Genomic DNA, 19,853 nt, shown 5'->3' on the forward strand with positions numbered 1-19,853 from the left:
GGATATGTAGGTAGACATACTGCCTTCTCGCACAACCAAAAGAAGGACAACAATAATTTAAAAACAAACAACTGACAGAAAATCGAACTGTGTGGAAGTCTGACAACCAAGGAGTTAAAGAAGAAACATCCATCCAGACCTGTAGGAGGGGCAGAGTCAGGCAGCTGGGTGGAGAGGGCTCCTGGCAAGGTAGTGACTGGAGGACCAGGATGGGCAAGGCAACGGCTGGCAGACTGGGCAGTCCCACACATTTGCATGTAGATAAACCAGGAGGAACAACTGGGGGGTGAGACAGGCTGAGCAACTCAGGGCTCCAGCACAGGGAAATAAAGCCGCAAAACTCCTGATTGAAAACACCTGTGGGGGTGGAGCCAGCTGTGGAAGAAACTCCCAGCCTCACAGGAGAGTTAGTTGGAGAGGCCCACAGGGTCCTAGAAGGTACACAAGCCCATCCACCCGGAAATAAGCACCAGAAGGGCCCAGTTTGCTTGGGGGAAGTAGTGGAATTGACTGAAAACCAGCAGAGAGCAGAGGAAGCACCATTGTTCCCTCTCGGACCCCTCCCCCACATACAGCATCACATTGTAGCTACATGGGTTGCCCCACCCTGAACACCTAAGGCTTCACCCCTTACTACGTAACAGGCGTGCCAAGGTGAAAAAAATAAAAATGGCCCAAATGAAAGAACAGATCAAAGCCCAGAAAAAAATACAACTAAGTGATGAAGAAATAGCCAGCCTAGTAGATACACAGTTCAAAACACTGGTAATCAGGATGCTCACAGAATTGGTTGAATATGGTCACAAGTTATATGAAAAAATGGAGGCTACACTAAGTGAAATAAAGGAAAATTTACAGGGAACCATCAGTGATGGGAAGGAAACCAGGACTCAAATCAATGGTTTGGAGAAGGAAGAAAGAAACATTCAACCAGAAAAGAATGAAGAAACAAGAATTCAAAAAAATGAGAGGCTTAGGAACCTTCAGGGCATCTTTAAACATTCCAGCATCCAAATCATAGGGGTACCAGAAGGAGGAAGACCAAGAAACTGATAACTTATTTGAATAAATACTGAAGAACTTCCCTAATCTGGTGAGGGAAATACTTTCAGGAAATCCAGGAAGCTCAGAGAGTTCCAAAGAAGTTGGACCCAAGGAGGAACACATCAAGGCATATCATAATTATATTAGCCAAGATGAAAGATAAGGAGAGAATCCTAGAAGCAGCAAGAGAAAAGGGGACCATTACCTAAAAGGAGTTCCCATCAGACTGTCAGCTGATTTCTGAAAAGAAACCTTACAGGCAAGAAGGGGCTGAAAAGAAGTCTTCCAAGTCATGAAATTCAAGGACCTACATCCAAGATTATTCTATCCAGCAAAGCTATCATTTAGAATGGAAGGGCAGATAAAGTGCTTCTCAGATAAGGTCAAGTTAAAGGAGTTCATCATCACCAAGCCCTCATTATATGAAATGTTAAAGGAGCTTATCTAAGAAAAAGAAGATAAAAATATGAACAGTGAAAGGACAGCAAACTCACAGTTATTAACAACCACACCTAAAACAAAAGCAAGCTAAGCAAACAACTAGAACAGGAAGGGAATCACAGAAATGGAGATCACATGGAGGGTTATCAGTGGGGAGTAAGAGAGGGAAAGAGAGGGGAAAGGTACAGAGAATAAGTAGCATAGATGGTAGGTAGAAAATAGGGGGAGGTTAAGAATAGTATAGGAAATGTAGAAGCCAGGAATTTGTATGGACATGAACTAAAGCGGGGAAATGTGTGTGGGAGAGGGTGTGCAGGGTGGAGGGGAATAAAGGGGGGGGGGGAATGGGACACCTGTAATAGTATAGTCAATAAAATATATTAAAATAAAGAAATGTAAGAGAGTCTTCTAAGAATATCAGGATTTTAACAGTTGAAATAGTTTCCACAGTCCTTGCGGTGGCTGGTTTACGTCTAGATATTTGGGACACTGGTCACCTGTTTTATGACGTGAGATGCTCCTAGAAACCCCGGTGTTTTGTTACTCAGTAAGTGTTGTTTCTCTTACACAGGATGCAAATCACTCTCTTTGCCTGAGTGACTTGAGCCTTCTGTCCACAGATTCTGAATTGCGAGAAAACTCAAGTACAGTAAGTATTCCCGTGATGTGGTTGTGGGAGAGTAAGTGCAGGAACAGAGTACTTGCCTGAGTGGGGGGAGTGAGGGGAGCAGACGTGGAAATCTTCCAGATTTGGTGCTATCCAGTTACTGCTTAGGGCTTTTTTGCTTCCCTTTTTTTTTTTTCTTTCTTTCTTTCTTTTTTGTTAATAAGTGGTCCCATAGGCGAGGTTGTTCTCTCTGGTGCCCAGTGCCTTTTGACCTGGTCACTCACTTGACAACCTCTTGGCCCCAGAAAATTTCTTTCTTTATTCATTTAACAAGTATTTATCAAGTGATTTGCTGGTGCTGAGCTTGTATGGTAAAAATGTAGGTGTGGTCTGTCTTTGAGAAGCTTACACTGAGTCCTGCCCTGACTGGTGCAGCTCATTGGATTGAGCCTTGTTCTGTGAATGGAAAAGTCACCGGTTCGATTCCCAATTAGGGCAAATGCCTGGGTTGTGGGCCAGGTCCCCAGCCGGGGGCATGTGAGAGGCAACAGATAGATGTTTCTCTCCCTCTCTTTCTCCCTCCCTTCCCCGCGCTCTAAAAATGAATAAATAAAATCTTTTTTAAAAAGTTGGTGCCCCATATAGTAGAGCCAGAATTCCGGTTTCTAGACTTGGTCAAGCCCTGCCAGTCTCCCTTCCCTCTGAGCTCCCCGCTCTTGGGTTCTGAAGGGGACCCCCACTCTGTGCCCCGTGCCGAGGCACAGCCCCACTGTCTGAGATCTGATTGCCTCAGGTCACTGTGTTCGGAATCCGCCACCTTTGCCGTGGCTCCACGCGGTGCCGTGCAGACGCTGCATTAAGCCCGAGCGTGTGCTTTGTGAGCATCTGTGTGCTTTAGTGTGTCACCAGCGCGGATTGTTAAGTGTGCAAATGTTGTTTTTCTTTGCTAAAAGAATATAGCTTAGGTTAGATTTTCTGAGTAGGTGAGTGGTAAATAAGAAGGGGTCAGTGAGATAGGAGCAGAGACTAAATGACTCGGGAATGCTGTGGAACAGTATTTCCCAAAGCGGGTCATCTGCAGCACTAAGGACAAGGTAGGTTCTGGGACAGCATCTGGGACCTCACCCCCAGCCCAGTGAGTCAGCGTCCCCGGGAGCAGCGCCTGAACTGCACTTTCATATGAGCACCCCAAGGCCTCACTCCCATCAGACCAACTCTTGCTTAGAAAACAACTATATATTGGGCAAAATATAAAAAACAGCTCCTTGAAGGCACCAGAGAGCAGCCCAGATAGGCAGAGCTAACACTTGGAAGAAGAGCCCACTTGAGAGATAGCACAGGCACTTGGATGGGCTTTCGGGTGTTATGGCTTACCCACGCAGCGCGAGCCCCAGCGGACACCAGACAAGGAGGTGAACTCAGTCTCACGATAAACCAGGGCCCAGAGGTCAGGGCTACCAAGGCACCCGGAAGATGAGGGGGTGTAGCCTGGAAAGGAGAGAACCACAGACAGGGAGCCCCGAGTTCTGGTTTAAACTGCCCAAACCTCTAGTTGACCCTTGAACTATAGATGTGTAGGGCAGACCCCAAGCAGCCCAACATGTGAGATTAAACTGATTTTTTTTGGCTGGGAGATAAATGAATAGAGTCATATTTCCTATCCATTTTTTCCTAGCCTGTTTCAGCATTGCAAAGTTGACAAGGGTGTTTAAGTAGCTCGAGGACATAAAGGGATAGGCTGGTAATTGGATAGATAGGAAATCTCAGCAGAGAAATAGAAACTGTAAAAACTGTACCAACTGAAAACTCCAGAACTGAAAATTTATCTGAAACAAGAAATTCATTGGATGAGCTTAACAGCAGATTGGAAATGATAGAAGAAAGGATCAGTTGCATTAAAAATAAGTCAATAGAAATTAATCAATCTGAAAAACAAAGAAAAACATTAAATAAGCACTTTGTATGATTTTTATGCACATTCACGTTTTAGAGCTAATGCACTAAGAGAAATTTCTGTCTTGGTGGCCCAGATAACCTCTGAGCTATGCGGCCTAAGATTTGTGGTTACACTCTCTCTCTAATCTCAGATCGTGTTGGGTGGTGGGGTTACTCCCTGGCTAGGCGGTGACATAAGATTGAAGCCCTGTCTGGAGCCGCGGGGCCACCAGGGGAGGGATCCTGTGTGAGAGACGTGAAGTACCGGTAAAGAGGGGTCCTTTTGTACTGCGAGGCCCGCCCGCAGGACCGAGCCCAGGCTGCTCCCTGGGGCCGGTTACGGGCTGTGCCCTTGTCGTCCAGCGTTTACACCCCTGACTGGGAAACAGCCACACTGGTAGCCTTTCGGGCCAAGGCCATACTTCCTTGAAGGCATAAGATTAATTTTGCTTTATTTTACTTTGCTTTAAAAAAGGATGGAGTGTTAAATGATAAAATTTCATGCGATCATCACTTTGTGGGTTTCTGGGCTGCCCAGCAGGTCCCAGCAGTGAGCTTCAGTTTGCTCAGATCTTCGTACAGGAGGGTGGCAGCGGGAGGGTCTCACCTGGGGGAGAAGGGGCTGCTGGGCCTCCGGCCTTTGAGCTGCAGAACTCGGTCTGGTCTGGTCCCACACAGCTTCCAGTGTTCTGCCCTCGGCTCCGGCCCCAAAAGCTCAGCCTGTTCTTCACTCCTCTCATTTGGGGAGCTGTGCCCAGGGTTTTGCCCTGAAGCCTGGCAGTGGCTGAGTCACAGTTCTCTCAGCACTTAACTTTTTTTTTAATTAAAAAACTTTTTATTGACATTAACATACATAAAGAAAAGTACACCTGTCATGAATGTATAGCCCAATGGATCAGCACAGTTCATCACATCTATGTAACCAGCCCTCAGACCAAGAAGCAGAATGGTCCCAGCACCCCAGCGCTCTCTCCACACCCCCAACAGCTGTTGCCGCCCCCTAAGGATGATCACTGCCCGGCTTCTAACAGTCTGTGAGGAATCTGGACTGTTTTGTACTTTGTATAATTGGAGTCATGAGATATATACTCATTTTATGCTGCTTTCTTTCTTGCAACATTATGTTTAAGTAATCAATCCATATTGTTACGTAAAGTACTAGATCATCCTTCTCATCAAACAGTATTACACTAAATGAACACACCCCAATTTGTTCTTTCTACTTCCCATGGGTATCCGGAGAGTTTCTAGTGTGGGGCCCATATGAGTAGCACTGCTGCGAACATCCTTGTACAGAATGTTTGCAGTCACACAGGCTCATTTCTCTCTAACAGTGTTATTGCTGATGGTTTGTAAGCAGGTGGAACAACCACAGCAAAAAAACAACCACGAGGAAGTTGCAAAGTTTATAGCTTAGTGATATGATAGTTGTTAGCCCACTAGCTTTCAAACTGAGTCATGCCTCTTTATTGGGTTATAAAATAATATTTATAATCAGCATTTTATGGACATCAGTAGAATAAAAAGCATTAGAAGACATTGCACATACTAAGGATAGGCTTTTGTTTCAGTTATACACATGGATGTGAATTTAATATGAAGCGTGCGTGTGTGTGTGTGTGTGTGTGTGTGTGTGTGTGTGTGTACCTTTACTCTAAAACGTCAAGTGTACTACTTTGCATCACAATGAAAAGTTTGCCGGCCACGGGCCTTCCTGTGATTCTTATCTTCCTGGGGACTGGAAGCTGGAACCCATGCATAGATTTCTGCTTTCAGGCTCCATCATACTGGCAGTCAGAGTCACCCAGCTTCCTCTCTCGTTCTTCCAGATGGTAGACTCATGCTAGAATGAGTGGCCCCTCTGGGCTCACAAGGGCAGCTTCCCCCCGAGGACCTCTAGACAGGCAGGCGGTTCTGCTGACTGCACTGTGCACAGCCCCAGGGTGATGCTCCTCCCTCCCGGAGGCAGAGTTGTCACGGAATGACCTTAAAGTTGGCTCCGAGGCCAGATCTGGCCTGGAGATAGGTTTTGTTTGGTATATGCAGTGCTTTAAAAGTGTTTTCAGTTACTTGCTTTTAATTACCAATCAGCAGATTCCTCCAAAAATGCAAATTCGGGACGATCCTTGAGCTTCAGCGCTCCCCAGCCTGCAGAGAGGCCCTGGCCGGTTCCCCTGGAGCCCTCCTGGTGACCGGGTGCCTGCTCTCCAGTCTGCCACAGCCACCCGGTCCCGGCCCCCGTACTTCACTCACTTCTACCACTTGTCTGCACTCCTGGAGGTTGCCTTTGTCACTCTTGCCCTACAAAACGGCATGGGTGGAGGTGGGCTGGAGGTGGGTTGCAGAGAAAAGAATTGCTGCCCCGGCAGTTGTGGCTCAGTGGACAGAGCACTGGCCTGTGAACTGTAAGGTCGCCGGTTCGATTCCCAGTCAGGGCACATGCCTGGGTTGTGTGCCAGGTCCCTGGTTGGGGGCAGTGCGAGAGGCAACCAACTGATGTTTCTCTTGTACATCGACATTTCTCTGCCTCTCTTTATCCCCCCTTCCCTTCTGTCTGAAAATAAATAAATAAAATCTTTTAAAGTTTATTTTTGGAGAGGGGATGGGAAGGAGAAAGACTGGGAGAGAAACATCAATGTGTGGTTGCCTCTCATGTGTCCCCCAGTGGGGACCTGGCCCACAACCCAGGCGCATGCCCTGACTGGGAATCGAACCGACGACCTTTTGCTTCACAGGCCTGTGCTCGATCCACTGAGCTATACCAGCCAGGACTTGCCCCCAGTCTCATCTTCATTATGAATCACAAAGAATCAGTATAACGACAGACAGTAGTGCATACGAGACGATCACTGTCACCTGTCATGAAAAGTTCTTTACATGGTTTGATTCACTACCATGTGTACGTAGTAGAATATATTTAATGACCTTGGATGGTGCTAACAGTATATTATTACATGAGAAAAACAAGTTGCAGGTAATAGGTATTCCTCAATCCCATTTTCATGTTGAATTTGGCCTTTTAGAGCAGGGGTCCAGATACTTATTTTTTTTGTAAAGAGCCAGGCAGTGGACACTGTGGCTTTGCGCACTGTCCAGTCTCTGTCACAGCTGCTCAGCTCTGCTGCTGTAGCCGAGAGCACGTGGCAGCTGGTGAGCAGCACGCCTGTGCTCCAGTAAAACTCCATAAAAACAGGCATTCGGCCCGCTGCTCACCTTGTCGGGTTCTTTAGAGTGTCCGAGGACCCACGTCTTGAGCGTCTGATGTTTAGGGACATACATGTCACCTGAAAAAGGGAAAGGGGGCAACAAGGAGCACATCAAAAGGTCATCGTGGTCCTGCGGCTCTGTGTCTTCTCACGGTGAAGAGCTCCCTCCGACGGCGGGTCTCACACCTTTGTCCTTGTCCGTCTGCCACAGGCCCCGGATCTCAGCACACTCTCACCAGCAAGCATCTTTAAATCGATGTTCCAGAATTCAGACGATGCGGCAGTTCAGGAAGATCCTCAACAGACAGGTTTGTGCTACAGACTCTCCTGCAGCTCAGATCTCCGCCCTGGGAGAGGGGACTCACACTGCTCACACACTGAGTGACAGGCATGATGACACCTCTCAGTCCCTTTGAGTGAAGTGACTTTCACTGAGCCGTTAGAAAAGTAAGGGCCCTTTCCCCTACTTCCCTCAGCAAGGGTCTACTTGAGTTGCTACCTTCCCTAGACCCTCAAAAAAGAGGGTCTCCTATTTCAAAACCTCTCATTGGCTTTAAAAAACAAGAGGAGCTGTGAGCTCTTTTCCCGATGGGACGCCCTGTTCACGAGTGGGCGGGGTCCGGAGGCTCAGCTGTCGGAGATCACACTGTGTTTGAATGGGAGTCTGTCTCGGAAGCTTCACAGTAGTCAGTGTGCACCCTGGTCGTGCCAGCAAAGGATGTCTAGCCCCATTTCTAGAAAAGCCTGAAGACATTTCTTATGCTAAGACCTCCGCTATAGGTCTTCACATTTGGAAAGCGAGATTGACCATGAAGCATGGTTTTGGGACCAGAGGTGTCAGTAATGAAACGCAGAAAGCCAGCCTGCTAGCAGTGAGGGAATCGGCTCAGACAGACTTCAGCTGTCTTTGATTTACTCCACAGTGACTGTGTTTTTGTGGCTCCTGTAAGGCTTGGGATATGTATATATATTTCTATTTCTTTTTCTTGCCAGCTGCCTTGATTGAAAGTTTTAATGGTGATGCAGACTCAGTCAGTGATGTTCCGCCACCCACAGGAAATTCAGCATCTTTATCTCTTCCACTTGTACTGCAGCCTGGCATCCCCGAGCCACCCCAGCCTCTGCTACCAGCCTCAGCACCGTCCGCTCCTCCGCCTGCTCCCTCCCTAGGAACTGGTTCCCAGCAAGCTGCATTTGGCAACCCCCCTGCTCTCTTACAACCTCCAGAAGTGCCTGTTCCCCACAGCACACAGTTTGCTGCTAGTCATCAAGAGTTTCTTCCGCACCCCCAGGCACCGCAGCCCATCGTGCCAGGACTTTCTGTTGTTGCCGGGGCTTCTGCACCAGCAGCGGCAGCGACATCAGCCGCGGCAGCACCGCCCCAATCACAAAGTACTACTGAGCCCCTGCCAGCCATGGTCCAGACTCTGCCCCTGGGTGCCAACTCTGTCCTAACTAATAACCCCACTATAACCATCACCCCGACTCCCAACACGGCTATCCTGCAGTCCAGCCTCGTCATGGGAGAACAGAACTTACAGTGGATCTTAAATGGTGCCACCAGTTCACCGCAAAACCAAGAACAAATGGTAAGTATTGTGTGTGAGCAGATCCAGGGGGGTAAAGTGTTTTTACATGGGTGACGTGTTCAGAGGCTTTTACCTCCAAAGGGAAAATGGCTGTCTTATCTGACCTGAAACGTGGAATTCTGTCTCTTAGTCGTTTCCCCCGGAATCGGGGGTGTAAGTCCAGGGAATGCTGTGGTCGTTCCCTACAACTGGGAGGCGGAGAAGCAGCCTGCACGTTTGCCCAGCCGTGGGCACTCGAACCAGTGTTCCACCTGCAGTCCAGTCCTGACTCCTGGGGCAGGAGAGCAGTCAACACACTCGAGAGGCCCTCGGACATTTCAGGAAAGCGGGTTCACTGTCCCAGGCAGAGTCACAGTGACGTGAGGGACTGACGTGACCCCGTCAGATGGGCATGTCAGAGAAGTAATCTGTGCTCCAGAGGCCACGTAGAGCCATTTTCTACAGAAGCGTTTGGTCTCGATGGTAAGGGAATGACTTGCTCATTCCATTAAGTCTATCTGGAGAGCCTGGTGTTCCCCAGGTACAATGTGGATAATAAAAGTTTAACATTCTAGTTAAAGAGGCTAAAATGCTTAAAGAAAGTATTACCGGCTTTGGCTGCCGTGACTCAGATGGATTGAGCGCTGGCCTGTGAACCAAAGGGTCACCAGTTCGATTCCCAGTCAGGGCACATTCCTGCGTTGCGGGCCAGGTCCCTGGTAGGGGACGCACAAAAAGCAACCACACATTGATGTTCCTCTCCCTCTCTTTCTCCCTCCCTTCCCCTCTCTCTGAGAATAAATAAATAAAATATTTTTTTAAAAAGTGCTACCTGTAGGTAAAGTGCCAAATAATAATAAAAACGGTAATGGAAAAAATAATAGCTATGATATATTGAGACCTTACTATGTATAAGTAAGGGCTTACTGTGCTAACCAAGCACTTTTTTAAACTGAGGTTCTAATTTGTAAGTGACTACCCTGTGTACATTCTTTTTAAGTTACGTTTTTTCTATTTTATTGGGTAGTAGAATTCCCACACACCCTGTTCCCCCTCTCGCACCAGTGAGGCACGTTTGTTATGGTTGGTTAGTCAGTATTGATACATTACTTTTAACTGAAGGCCATGGTTTATATTAGGGTTTGTTCTCTGGTGGTACATGACAAATGCACGGTGCCCCATGTCTACCGTCACATTATCCAGAATACTTAAACGACCCTAAAAATCCAGCTTCACCTGTCCATCCCTTTTTCCTCTCCCCCAGAAAGCGCCGGTCTTTTGACTTTTTCTATATGTCTGTAGCTTTAGAGGCTACCCACTGTGCACCTAAGCACTTTCTAATGCATTGCAGCAATCCTGGGAGGTAGGTATGATTTCACCAATGGCGAGCGGGGCCCAGTTAAGTGACTAGCCCAAGGTCACACATAAGTGGCAAAGCTAGGAGTCTGAGCACAGAGTGATCCCAAAGCCTGTGCCCTTGACTGCTACATCCCGCTGCTTGATGAGGGCTTTGGAGACTGAGGGCTTGTTGGCTAGCCACAGCGGCCAGGTGAGCCTTGAGGTGTGAGTAGGAACTGGTACACCAGGTAAGAGAATGTCTGGAGAGACGTGTGGTGGATGCTCTCAAACGAACTGTTTAGGGCTAAACGGTGCGAGCGCTCCAATCCCACAAGTCGGTGCCGGCCACCTCTGGAGCCAACCCAGTGCCATTTCAGCAGGCCAGCGTCTCGGGAAGGGCTGTTTCAGGGCTGTGACGCCTCTGTGTCCTGTGAGCGTTCTGCCCCGAGTCTGCCCCGGGGAGCCTGCCCCGGGGAGCCTGCCCCGGGGAGCCTGCCCCGGGGAGCCTGCCCCGGGAGCCGCGTGGAGCAGGGCCGTCCTCCCTGCCCCACACAGTTCGACGCGGGCCTGGCTCTTCCATCGTCGTTGCACAGTGTCCTCTTCGGCAGCTTCGCCAGGAGCTTCCATGTTCCTCCTGGGACTCCTTTTTTTTTTTTTTGAAGAGATAGAAAACAAAGCCTTTTTAAGATAAGACTTGAAGAAAGTAGAAACTCTGTAGCCAATTTAATAGGAAGTGTACTAAAGTGATTAGGCTGATTTCTGGGCATGACTTTATTGTCCTACTTAGTATGCTGTTCAGTGTAAGTAGTTACTGTTTGCCCAGGACCCACCATGTGTCAGGGACCCTCCACGGGCATCCTCTCACTTCATCTTCTCAGGGCTCTTCTGGGAGGTTCTGCGGTTATCATGCCCACTTTTGCAAATGGGGAAGGAAACTGAGTTGCTAAGAGGTTCAAGCACTTGCCTGACCTTAATAGCTAATAAGGGGCAGAGTTAGGACTTGAATCAGGTGGCCGAGTCCAGGGCCCACCCTCAAGACACCACCCTGGGCTCAGGGCCTTTGGCAGGGCTGTTCCGCCTGCCAGGGGGAGTCTGAGCTTGTCCTTAGCTTGCAGCTTAACCCTGGGAGGTGGGGGCAGAACTCTCCAGCCTCATAGAAATACGGGGGAATGGCAGAAAGCTTGCAGGGGAAGCCAGCCCTGGGGCTCCCTCTGAGAAGATTATCCACTTGGGAAAAGCAGCCTCGGAGGAGCCTTTGGGTGCACCAAAGCCCTGGAGTGGGCAGCCAGAGGCAGCCAAGTAGTGGGGGAGAGAGCGCTCCATTGTCCGCACTGAATGTCAAACAGTGGGTTGACCTCATGTCGGCGCACAAACAAAACATCGCTCAGTGCAAAAATCCCTTAACACTGAGGGTTTCTGTCCTCTTCGTGACCATTACAAATGGGGAGGCTTCGGGGCCTTGGAGGTCTGCCATATATTCTTTTTTTAATTAATTGATTGGGGTAACAGATCTGCCATATTTGAGTGGCCATAAATGTGATTTTTTTTTTTCCAGCAGCAAGCATCTAAAGTGGAGAAGGTGTTCTTCACCACCGCGGTGCCGGTAGCCAGTAGCACAGGTACGTACGTCTGCATGAGTTCTGAGGGAAAGGCAACTGTCTGGGCCCCCCGAGGCACAGTTAGTTGTTGCTTTGCCCCAGTTTTTAAGACTTTAAAATCAAGTTTGTCACAAATAACAAATCGTATGTTTATTTATTCGAGTATTTCATATTCTTATAAATCCTGGGGGTTATGACGCAAGTACCACATATAACGTTTTTCAACTAGTGAGAGTTCTTTCCCTTTCAGATACAGTTTTCAAATGTAGCCAGAGAAAAAGTTTGAATCACAGTTAGTGCTAAAGAGGGCAGTTGTTAATTCACTGGACTCTCTTCTAATTACCGCAATGAAGAAATAGCATCTGGGTCAGTGACTAGATAGAGCTATAAAAGGTCTTTTTTTCCCAAACTCTTAATTTATAGATTAAGAAACAGGCCCTGAAAGATTAAATGACTCAAGATTAAATGACTCCCCCAGAGTCACAAATGAGCTTGTGGCAGTCAAAGCACTGGTTCTCAGGCCTCCCGACTCCCACGCGGTTCTCCTGCCCCTTGGTCTCTAGCTCTCAGCAGACACGCGAAGCCTGTCTGAGTTCACAGAGTGTGTGTGCACGCAAGGCTGGTTGTGTAAGAAGAGGTTATGGACACCTACTGAGTGTCCGTGCCTGGGGCCGTGTAGGTGAGTGAGACGGGCGGGAGGGGCTCAGAGCCTGAAGGTCAGCTGGGACTGAACAAGGCCGTACAGTGTGGACAGAGGGGATGGGGGAACCCAGCTCTGGGCGTTAGTCAAGGCCACTGCCCTCTGGCTGGCCCTGGGTGTAAGCCTGCTGGTAATGTTGCCTGGAGGCATCAGGAGAGGAGGTGAGCTGGGTCAATAGGGGTAAGAAGACCATGTCAGGAAAAGGGAGGTGTCCGCTGTGGCTGGCGTGGAGGATGCGGGGGGTGGGGGGGAGGATGGCTGGCAGCGAGGCTGGAAATGCAGGGCGCCTCCAGATGGTGTGTGTGGCTTTCTAAGGAAGAGAGAGTTGGTCTTGGCGCATGGCATCGGTCCTTTCCATCTTCCGCGCCTCCGCGGCACTCAGCTCTCACCTGGCCTAGACCCCCTGTGCCCTGCAGCCACTTGAAGAGCAGTGTCTCTCGCCTCTCTCGCAGGGAGCTCTGTACAGCAGATCGGCCTCAGCGTTCCCGTGATCATCATCAAGCAAGAGGAGGCATGTCAGTGTCAGTGTGCGTGCCGGGACTCTGCCAAGGAGCGCGCGGCCAGCAGGAGAAAGGGCTGCTCTTCCCCGCCCCCTCCAGAGCCGAGCCCCCAGCCTCCCGATGGGCCGGGCCTGAAGCTACCGCAGCAGACTTTTTCCGCACCCTCCGTCCCCCTGTCATCCTCCTCTGCCACACCCTCCTCCTGTGAGCAAAGCAGGCAAGCAGAGACTCCTCCAGACCCTCAGACAGAAACGTTAAGTGCCATGGATGTGTCAGAATTCCTGTCCCTCCAGAGCCTGGACACACCGTCCAATCTGATTCCCATCGAAGCACTACTGCAGGGGGAGGAGGAGCTGGGCCTGACCAGCAGCTTCTCCAAGTGAAAGGGCCCCTGGCGCCCCTCCTGGAAGAGGGCCAGCAGGAAGCATCCGTAAGGTGTGATGCCTGCCATCTTGGAATCAGCAGTTTGAAGGATGAAGAAATCTACTGTTTGAAAGCCTCACCTTTCAGATAGATGTATTTTCTTTATTCATATCCCAGGAGCATCCATTTTAAGGAACTGATCTTTGGGGGCAAAAAAACAACAAAAAAAAAGCTAAGTTATAAACGAACTGTTTGGCTGCACTGTATGTCACTTTTGCTTATTGTCATGTGAACTTGGAAATTAAGGTTACTTGTATGCATAAAAATTCTGAATGAAAGGGTGTGGTTTCCATCAATCTGATGTTGCCCATCACTTGCACTGGGGTCTTGTGGACTGGGCAGTGGAATTGAGTGTGTGTCGTGTGGCTCCTCCCTGTGCATCTTTTAAGATTGAGGCTGAAGCTTGCTGGAAGGCCAGACCCTCACTGCATCAGAGAGGAGAGTGGCAGCTCGGGTCAGACAGCTGTGAGCCGGCGGGAGCTGGGCAAGACAGTTGTGTTTGCGCTTGGTGTTGGTGGGACTCTGAGTGACCGCGGCAGGCGCCTTCCGCATCCAGCTACAGTGCTAGTGGGCAGCTAAAAGCCTGGGCCAGAGCCGTGGGGATGATCCGGTTCTGCAGGGGCCCCAGCTGAGCTGTTTGCTATGCATCGGTGTCTGCAGAGCAGGCTTTAGCAGCCCGATCACAGCCTTTGCCTTCCTGGTGTTTTTGGTCAGTTGGTGGCCATTGCAGTGAGTTTTTCTGGAGAAACATCCCTATTTTGCCCTAGAGTGGGCATGTGGGCTTGTGGCCAATGGCATTTTTCCTCCTCAGAGCGGAAGAGTTGCATTTTGCTTATCAGAAGGTGTAGCTTTAAGGGAGGTCTTTTAAAAGTGGCATGTAATTGGTAGGCCAGGTATTCTGGTTCCAGATTCTAGCCAGGCTTTTGGTTGCCCCTCCCATCTCAGCCCCTCACCCCTCTGGATTTTGCATACAGCCTAGTACAGTGCAAAGAAGGATGTGACTTGCTCAGCTTAGTTATAAGATTTCTAAACAAAAACAAAAAGAAAAAATACAAAACGATGATCTTCTACTCAGGGTAAAACAAAATTCCCCTTCCACCAAAAAGCCTGAAATGTTGCAATAAGTTATCTCATTTGGAATGTTTGATTAAGTTGTGTTATATTTAGGAAAGAAGAATTGTTTTTTGATTTGTGTATAGAATTACATCCATCTGTCTGCCTTTGGCTCCCAGTCCTTGCCTCTAAACATAAAACCTAAAATACAATCCATGCTAAAATGGGAAGTTACTCTCAACTGGCTTTATTAATGTAACCATGAGTGCTCACCAGGCTCGCCGGGCTCAGAGGCCGGGCACAGCCCCGTGCCTCGCTGAGGCCTCCGCCTCCCTGCCCGGAGCGAGCAGCAGGGTTCCACAGACAGGGCAACGATGTCAGGTGGGAGGTAGCGTGATTTCGCCTTCCTTTTCCACTCCCAAATGTAAGGAGATCTGCATTTGTCACTCTCCTGTTCTCTGAGCCATTACTCAGGGCCAGCCAAGACAGTATCCAGAGCAGATCACTTTGGGAACCAGAAGCTCTGCCTTTAATAAAATATCAAGGTTCAGGCTCGTGGGGGTGAGCATCATCACTGCCATGAGGAGAAATGGGTTTCACCACACGCAGCTGGTGGTTCCTCATTCCAGGAGTCTAGGCAGGAGAACTGGTTTGACCTTCTGCACTCCCCTTCCCACGGGGCTGGTGGGTGCTGGTGACCACTGACCACCACAGAAACTGATAAGGAGGGGGAACCTGCTGTTAGCACAGCAGGTTCGTCCTGGAAAGCTAACTGCCCGGCATGGCTTGTCCTCGGCTGTCTCTGCACCTTGAACCCATAGGAAGCTTTGAGGTCAGGACCCTTGCTATTTTTCTCTACCTCTTCTGAGAGAGAGCAGCACAATGGGATCCCAAAGGTATGTGGGAGGAGGGCAGGAATGACCTCCTCCCGGGTACCTAGAGTCACCAGGGACTCGGTTCCCGGGGAGCTGAGGTGGGAATCGGGAGTCCGGGGAAAGCCACTAGCCGTGTCCGTGGGTTGAGTGTTGCTTCTACCTTAGTTGGCCAGGGCTGTGCTACCACTGAGCCACCCAGGGCAGTGGCTTTTCCCCTCTCCAAAGACTGGAGGTGATGAAGAAGCATCTTAAAACAGTGCTGAGGCTGACAGATTTTTCCAGTTGAAGTGTCTGCCTTTTGAGGGTGACTCGAGATTACAAGGAGGACTGTCAAATCCAATTAGCTTTTGAAAAATCAGGAGTGTGTTTAAAATGTTAGTGAGCAGTTGTAAAGAGTAGGTTTATTCCATAGGGTAGACGGTCTTTCCTTCCTCTTCCAGCTCTCTCTCCCCACACCCCCTTCTACAGACCTGGCCTTTAATGCCAAGGACCTTGGAGAAGAGCTGGCAGCTGGCTAAAGGGGAGCCAGGCAGAGCCTTCCTGGATTTCCTGCGGTTTCCTCAACCCGGGAATGAACCCAGGGCAAGGTCAGGGAAGGCCTGCAGACTTCTCGCAGATGGGATCAAGCCCTCCTTCTTCCCATGGTAACCGGAACCGTTTTCACCCTGTAGATTTATGTTCCAGTTCCCACCAGCCTCTCTAGCTCTCCTTCTCCTTTACAGGGTGCCAGCCAGCATCAGGAATTGGCGTTCATGGGCTCGGGGGGTGGTAGGAAACTTGGCTGGCACCGCCAAACTGCCTTAGTGAATTTGGCCCTTCCCAGGCAAGGGGGTGGGGCATCGAGGGAAAGTGGCCCTACCTTTCCTGGCAGGGCCTGGTCAACCTCATGAGGGCATCACGTTTGGTGACAGGAGTTGGTGTCATTTGTTGAATTCCTTGGTCTTCCTCCCGCCCGCCATTCTTTCAGAAGGAGATCGTGGTACAAAGCCTAGAAGGGTCCTTAATGTGTGGGAGACCTCTCTGAGTAGAAGCAGGGGACTTGTGTTCTCCACCTCTGGGAGCCAGTAGCTTGGAGAGTTGTACCTTCAGTGTCAAGGCAGTGGGCCGATGGGGATGATGGAGGGTGGGCGGGTTTTCCTGAGAGACTATGTTATAATGCTGAATGTGTCCAGAGGGACGAGTTTGCAGAACCTCATTTTGGTATATTAAAGAAATAATAAAAGAAAAAGCACTTTAGGTTATTTTATCTTTAACCCAATTGCTGCAATTTTTTGTGTGTGTGCATATATATATATATATATATACACACACACACACACACTTTTCACAAAGTTTTATTTTTTGCTCAGAATAAAAAGTTAAATTGAGGTGTGAAAAGAAAAGCACTTATCTCGGTGCAATACGTGTGGCTTGACGGTCGTTGTCCCATGTGGCCCTGGCCTGGCCGCATTTTCTGCTCCACCAGCCCTGTACCAGGAGGCTGTCTAAAGGGAAACACTATTATTATGCATTCTCAGCAACTGGTCAATCTATGCAAGCCTTCCCAGTGTGCCTGAGGGCGCCCCCCTCAGGCTCTCTACAGAACTGCCGTGGGTCCTGTTTCACCACTTCTTGCTCCCTTGTCGTCTTTCCCCTCTTCACCATTACAGAATGATGCCTGAAAGGAAGGACCGGATCGTTCCTACGTAGAAACCTGGCACCTTCTAGACTTTTATATTTGTAATCACGTCCATTGTCCATAATCTTAGACTTCTTCAGAGTCACACAAACCATTGATCTGTGAAACTGCAACAGTATTGCTACAAAGACTTCACAATGTTCCTACGTCACCAATCAGAAATATGTGCAGGGAGGTGTTAGTGGTGGGGCGTGGATGGGAGCCATTTCCATACTGCTCCTGTACTGCCCCTATTGGCTCTTTAAACAAATAGGCCTCCAGCCTTCATTAAATCCAATAAACAAAGCTGTTAATAATTTGCTTTACCAGCTTTCTTCCTTCCCCCTCACTCCTCTCTTATTCCCCCTCCCACTGCATTTTATCTTCATTCTCAGGCTACAATAGAAAAGTTTTAAAATACATTTCAGCCAAAGCAGAAAGATTTTCAGAGATCCAATATACACGTGATTCTGTGACGTAGGTTGGAATTGTTCATTCCTTAATATTGGGGAGGGAAGAGGCAACGAAACTAAATTATGCATATTTCTGATTGGTAATCAGCTTAGCCTGTTTCCTCTTGGACAGTTTGGAGGGAGAGGGGAAAAAGGGTCCCTTATTTCTCCCCTCGCCCTGTGGGGAAGCTGATGACCACTGTTTGGGCATTTCTCACTGTTACTCCTATTCAGGGGAGAGCTCAGTCTGCACTGAAAAATGCAAATTAAACTGGATCTTCATGTCAATGTGTACATAGTACAAGCTTTTTTACTGGATGCAAAGTTTAAAACCACATACTGCCCTTTTGGTGGTGTGTCTGTTGGGCCAAAAACTGGGTGAGAACAGTGTCACTTTCTCAGCTCAATGCAGTTTCTACTCTTTTTCTTATGGGACAGTTTTTCATAAAACCTTTTTTCACCAAAACCCAGGGGTGTTTTTTGCAATATCCTTGTTATCCTCGTAGTGGTGCCAAGTCAGAGGCCTCTCTTGCCCTCTCCCCTGTGTCCTCAGGCCTCCCGTAGGGTGATGTTTGACCCCACAGTCTAGTCCTCTGTTGTGTTTTGGTGAATGTGGGGGTGAGGGTCAGAGTTTAGGGTGGTGGTTTCCTTTCCCTGTGAACTCCGAGTACCTGTTTGGGGAAGGCGGCTAGAAACACGATTTACTGCATCTCTGACTCAGATCCTCTGGCCGGGAAAGGTGAGACCCACGCCAGCCTCCTTTTTCTGACACACACTAGTCATTGGCCAGAGGTCTTGGGGACAGTTCTTTCAATCCGAGATAGTTTTATTTGGATTACGTAAAGCCTATCAAATTCCTTTAAGTGTGAAACATGGGAACAACGGACTTCCACTGAGCGATATGAAAACGTTACAGGTTCAGTACTTCCAAAGGAAGAAAACTCCAAACCCAAAAGAGTAAATATGAATTTGTATTTTTGAAGAATGTGAAATAATGGTGTTTGCTTAATTGCTCATTTTGTATAAACTTAATATTGTACTTTAAAATATCTGCTAAGTGAAAATTTAACTTTTTGGAATTTAAAAAGCAATATTAAATACTAATGAAATCCTAATTAAATGCTTATTTAAATCTGGTAGTTATCCGTGGTATTTCTTCCCAACCCTGCCCGAGGTTGACAGTGATCAACCGCCTCCCTGCTCCCCAGCCATCAGTCTTACAGAAGGGATACAAAGGAAAGGTCTGCCACCACCATAGTCTGCAGGTTTCCTTTAATCAAGGCTCTGCTAAAAGTGTTTTGTGGGGGTAGGAGCCCCAAAAGCATGAAATGGACATGTAACACCACCTGGATCCCCCAAAGCAGGCCCGACCGCTCTGGAGAGCACTGCTGGGCTGCCCAAATCCGGGTAATCAGACTGGGTATTCCTTGGCTACATTTCAAAACTCAGCACTGCCTTCAGCCAGGATGAAGTGGGAGTGAACCCAGCTGCTAGCAGAGTTGCCACCCCAGGCTGAGGGCCGAGTTCCAGCCACTGCCAGTGAGGACTGGCCCCTTTATTGAAGGCAGTTGTTCAGAGTCCAGCCACCAGCCCCAAAGAGGGAGAAAACTCAGGGCCACCGGCTCGGTCAGGGCTCCGCAGCTCCATCGCCAGCATCCTTTGGAAAGCCGCCTCTGGTGGAGACAGCTGGCTGGGAGGGCGCTCCGGGTTTGGCTGAGACGTTCTGATTGGAACAGAAAGGAAAAGAGTGAGACGGGGGGAAAAGGCCTTGGATTAGGCCCCGCAAGGATAGCACTGAACTTTTTCAGAGCCTCTCACCCAGATATAAGGTGGGAAGTAAAGTGGTGGGGAACACTTTCACCCATCAGGGGAGGCTTAACAAAGTCCCCCACCTCCCAGGCCCAGCCCGGGATGGGCACTGACCCCGCCACCAGCCGGCTCCGGGCGCCGACGGCCCAGCTGCCGCAGCATCTCCTCGCAGGCTGCGATGGTGTCCAGGAGCTGCCGCTGTCGCTGCTCCACCGCATCCAGCAGCTGCTGGGCGCGCTCATCCCGGGACGGCTGCGGGGGTGGCCTCCCGCCGAGACCCAGCCCCGCCTTCCCACGGTCCACGCCTGCAGCCTCCCTGCCCGGGAGAGAGCGAGACAGTCAGGGCCGGCTCTGGCGCGGGGTCCGAGCCCATTCCCCCCGCCCCGACGGGCCCCCTCTCACCCCCGGGACCAGTCTGAGCCAGGGCCCCATTCCATCTCCACCTGCGCGGCCCGACCACCGCCCCCCTTTCAGCCGCACCCCCTCCCCAGCGCTGCGCTAAGACTCCGCAAAGCCGCGCCCCGCCCCGTCCCCACCGGTCTCCTTCAATTCTCCTGGGGGTCGTGGTCCCTTTAAGCTGCCCGGCGCGGAGGTGGGGCCGAGCCTCCCGGACCGGAAGCTGACTGGGCGCGTCACTTCCTCCAGGA

General features: G+C 49.6%; 2 protein-coding genes and 1 pseudogene across 5 annotated transcripts in view; 1 reads left to right on the top strand and 2 right to left on the bottom strand.

Annotated features, from left to right (window-relative positions):
* Positions 1-18,526, top strand: part of MTF1 (metal regulatory transcription factor 1) — a 45,904-nt gene extending 27,378 nt beyond the window's left edge. For 2 of the 3 annotated variants that reach the window (XM_037149268.2, XM_037149269.2), the window contains exons 7-11: positions 2,057-2,134; positions 7,445-7,541; positions 8,227-8,822; positions 11,695-11,758; positions 12,890-18,526. In XM_037149268.2, coding sequence (XP_037005163.2) covers positions 2,057-2,134; positions 7,445-7,541; positions 8,227-8,822; positions 11,695-11,758; positions 12,890-13,320 — 1,266 coding nt within the window. In that variant the 3' untranslated portion in view covers positions 13,321-18,526. The remainder of the gene's footprint in view (positions 1-2,056; positions 2,135-7,444; positions 7,542-8,226; positions 8,823-11,694; positions 11,759-12,889) is intronic. The other variant, XM_053660285.1, reaches the window with a different exon arrangement.
* On the bottom strand, positions 3,711-3,794 carry LOC119052558 (uncharacterized; annotated as a pseudogene).
* Positions 18,527-18,652: 126 nt separating the features above from the next.
* CUNH1orf122 (chromosome unknown C1orf122 homolog) lies at positions 18,653-19,848 on the bottom strand. Of its 2 annotated transcripts, none has more exons than XM_037149275.2 (3): positions 19,743-19,848; positions 19,321-19,522; positions 18,653-19,120 (listed from the first exon to the last, which is right to left on the bottom strand). In XM_037149275.2, the coding sequence occupies exons 2-3, from the start codon at positions 19,366-19,368 to the stop codon at positions 19,025-19,027; spliced, it is 144 nt and encodes a 47-aa protein (XP_037005170.1). In that variant the 5' UTR covers positions 19,369-19,522; positions 19,743-19,848; the 3' UTR covers positions 18,653-19,024. The 2 variants fall into 2 exon arrangements, with proteins under 2 accessions (XP_037005170.1, XP_037005169.1); XM_037149274.2 differs by lacking the exon at positions 19,743-19,848 and adding an exon at positions 19,609-19,712.
* Between the last annotated feature and the right edge of the window lie 5 nt (positions 19,849-19,853).

The sequence above is a fragment of the Artibeus jamaicensis genome, unplaced genomic scaffold, assembly GCF_021234435.1.
Source record: "Artibeus jamaicensis isolate MK-2021 breed Jamaican fruit bat unplaced genomic scaffold, CSHL_Jam_final scaffold_847, whole genome shotgun sequence".
In the NCBI taxonomy this organism is placed as follows: Eukaryota; Metazoa; Chordata; class Mammalia; order Chiroptera; family Phyllostomidae; genus Artibeus; species Artibeus jamaicensis.